Consider the following 3,253-nt stretch of genomic DNA (forward strand, 5'->3'; position numbering starts at 1 on the left):
TTATCTAAATCTAGCACACAAGAGTGACACAACATAAATTTGAATTATATTACCTACAGATTTTTTAATAATTAATTAGGATAAACACTTTTCATTTTCGAAATTTCAAGTCACGTAATTTCATCCAAAACTAAATTTATATACAGTCGTTTCATTGCTTCCAATCTCTCAAAGTCTCTTCGAAATCCCGTTACTTTCATTTTTTTGTATCTTTTTACTAAAGGTCGAGTCAAGTTATGTGAAATCAATGTTAATAGTTGCATCTTAATTAGCACGCATATGACTTGCCTAGTTGCCTTATCTAGCTCAAGGAACAAGTAAAAAGAGAATATTCAAATATTGAAAAAGAATAATATTTTTTTATTAATACAGGGAAAGGGATTATATTGAAAGGGAGACATGGCCCCTCTAAGATTCTAAGGTAAGAATAAATCAATGTTTATGTAGGACCATTTACAATTTAAAATGGAGTATTCAATATAATACATTGCAAGAAATATTTTACTTTTCTTTTTTGCTATTCAATCTTTATCGAGTCAATAATCAAGGCTCGAAGATAATTGCATTTGGAAAAGCAATTTTCTATTTCTAGCGTAAATTCAAATTTAGTCACTACCACAAAGTGCCATTATTGTATGTGAAATCTTCACCGATTCAAAATGTTATCATGTTAAACCTCGATTAATAAAACTTATCAACGATAGTGTCCTAATAACTTGGATAAAAGAAGGACATTGCACTTTCCCAACTCAAGAATCCATAAAAAGCATCATTTTAGAGCTTTATCAAATTTCACAATATTTACCATCTTTAAATATATTCTCTTTAATTTCCTTTAGTTTAATTTTGAGGGACAGGAAAAAGAAACCTCTTGTATACAAATCTCCACCACTATCTGCCTCGATTTTTGGGTCGCTAGCTAGTATATAAACCATGCTCCTTCATTACTGAAAATCACAAGTTTCTTGTCTACACATTCTCCTTCAACTGCAATTCCAGCCACTCGAAAACCCACTAAAAATTCTGTGTTTTCTTAAGGTGAGGGTTTATATATTCTAATATTTTGTGATTTTCTAGCCATGCAACTTGTTTCTCTTCTAGTTTTCGCATCGAAACACACACTTAACCATAGTACATTAATTTGTTCGTGTTTATTACGCGATACTAGAAAATACAGCACATGATAGAGCTAAAAATATTATTATAATCATTCAAATTAATTTTCTAATTTGTTCATTCGATTAAAACCCATTTATTTTTTAACGGAAGTCTTTAATGTGACCTCAATATCCATAGTTCAAGGTCTTTCACGTCAGATGTTGCGCTTCACAAGGGAAGTATTTTTAACAAGGTGACTAAAATGAAATAAAAAAAGATATAGCACTGTTCAATTATCCGTCCAAAATATTTGGATATGGGCATTATAAATTTGTGCATTTTTATGGAAGCAGGGAAAGATGAACAGGCCAGGAGATTGGAACTGCAGGTCATGCCAGCACCTGAATTTCCAGAGGAGGGACTCGTGCCAGCGATGTGGAGACCCCAGGCCCGGCGAAAGAGGTGACTACGGAAGTTTAGGTGGCGGACGAGCCGCCTTGTCCTTTGGCATCACCGGCCCAGACGTAAGGCCCGGTGACTGGTACTGCACCGTTAGCAACTGCGGCGCCCACAACTTTGCCAGCCGCTCCAGCTGCTTCAAGTGTGGCACCCTCAAGGACGACTGCTCCGGCAGCGGCGGCGGAGGATTTGATAGTGAAATGTCTCGAGCTCGAGGGCTCGGGCTAGGAGGCAGCAGCCGCTCCGGATGGAAATCTGGGGACTGGATTTGCGTTAGGTAAAATCTCTAGTCAATTGAAGATCAATAGAAATTGATTTCAGTGCTTCTGCAATTTTCCTTTGCATGGCACAGTCAAATTCTTGCATATAGTTTCATAAGACGATTTAACGATTCTTTTTCAGTTAACATTGTACTGTAAATTTTCTTGTTGTGGAAATTATGACAGGTCAGGGTGCAATGAACATAACTTTGCCAGCAGAATGGAATGCTTCAGGTGCAATGCACCAAGGGAATCCAGCAGCAAGTTTTCTTACTAAAGCGTGCATTGAGATTCTCTAATTCTGAGTAAAGTCGTGTCTCCTTTCTTCACGATTTTCCTTGCGCTTGCTAATATTATAAACGTAAGTTGACATCTATATCACTGGATTTACATTTCAGGTCCGAAGTTAAAAACAGAGAATCAAGAGCGAATGAATTTTTTTGGGACTTCCAATTTTCTCTTTTTTTTTCAATTTTTTAATATTTTTTTCTTTTGGAAGTTCAGGTCAATTATGATTGCAAGTAGAGCTTAGTCCTTCGTTTTGTGAACTTGTATTTCTTGTTGTTTCGATCTAATGAATATCAATGTCTTGTGATTTTATTTTTTCCCTATAGTTGTTTAATGTTTTGGACGTCACAATATTTTACGGCACTTGTATTGAAGATAGTTGGGTGCATGTCGATGGATATCTTTATTTACAATCGTACATGACATATATTTTATTAGACTTTATTGCTAATCTATAAGAGTATTTTAAGAAACTCTTTAAACACGAGATACTTTCTATTTTAAATAATCAATTCTTAAAATTATGTTTCAAAAAACTCTTTAAATTAACATTTTAATTTATTGAGTGAATTTGACTCTTCAAATTTGGAGATTCAAACTCACTCTCGAATTAAATGCATTTAAAGTATTTCAATATGGGAAATTAATAAAATATTTTAGAGAAAAATGGTTGAAATAAAAGATAAAGAAAAATAATAAATAGTTTTTGGAAGTACAATATTAAGTGATAAATATAAAGAATTTGTTGGAGTTTAACTCTCTAAATTAATAGATGTTCTCAAAATTATAGAAATACTTTTTAAAAATAGAGTCTCTTAGAGATATTCTAATATAGTTAATTTAAGTTTAAATAATGTTATTCATCGCAGTATATCCTTCTACAGTAAAAAATGATAATAAATAAATATATAAATAAATAATTAGTTAAGTTATTTAAAAATATTAAAACTTCTTCGAAAAATCCTTGTTAATCAACATAAAATATATCATGTGTCACGTAGTGCATCGACAATGGATTTGTTGTTAAGGTTTCGCCTTGGTGGCATTAATGACAAGACGTTCTCTGTCCATTTTTGTACATTTCCTTGTCTACAGTGTATACTGTATATTATCCATCTTCGTTTTATTTTCACGTCCTATCAAAATGT

The 3,253-nt window shown here is 33.0% G+C and overlaps 1 protein-coding gene across 2 annotated transcripts; it reads left to right on the top strand.

Moving 5' to 3' along the window:
• The first annotated feature begins 970 nt into the window (after positions 1-970).
• LOC111382495 (zinc finger Ran-binding domain-containing protein 2-like) lies at positions 971-2,426 on the top strand. 2 transcript variants are annotated; one of them, XM_023006494.1, is made up of 4 exons: positions 971-1,038; positions 1,449-1,834; positions 2,004-2,122; positions 2,216-2,426. In XM_023006494.1, exons 2-3 carry the CDS (start codon positions 1,458-1,460, stop codon positions 2,092-2,094), a joined length of 468 nt encoding a protein of 155 aa, XP_022862262.1. In that variant the 5' UTR covers positions 971-1,038; positions 1,449-1,457; the 3' UTR covers positions 2,095-2,122; positions 2,216-2,426. The 2 variants fall into 2 exon arrangements, with proteins under 2 accessions (XP_022862262.1, XP_022862260.1); XM_023006492.1 differs by having other exon boundaries at positions 1,452-1,834.
• Positions 2,427-3,253: the final 827 nt, after the last annotated feature.

The sequence above is a fragment of the Olea europaea genome, unplaced genomic scaffold, assembly GCF_002742605.1.
Source record: "Olea europaea var. sylvestris unplaced genomic scaffold, O_europaea_v1 scaffold2512, whole genome shotgun sequence".
NCBI classification, from domain to species: Eukaryota; Viridiplantae; Streptophyta; class Magnoliopsida; order Lamiales; family Oleaceae; genus Olea; species Olea europaea.

Excerpts from the sequence above, each read along its gene's own strand:
- LOC111382495 (XM_023006494.1), top strand. The coding sequence starts at position 1,458 with ATGAACAGGCCAGGAGATTGGAACTGCAGGTCATGCCAGCACCTGAAT. Across the intron at positions 1,835-2,003 it reads GGGGACTGGATTTGCGTTAG|GTCAGGGTGCAATGAACATA; the intron begins GTAAAATCTCTA and ends AAATTATGACAG.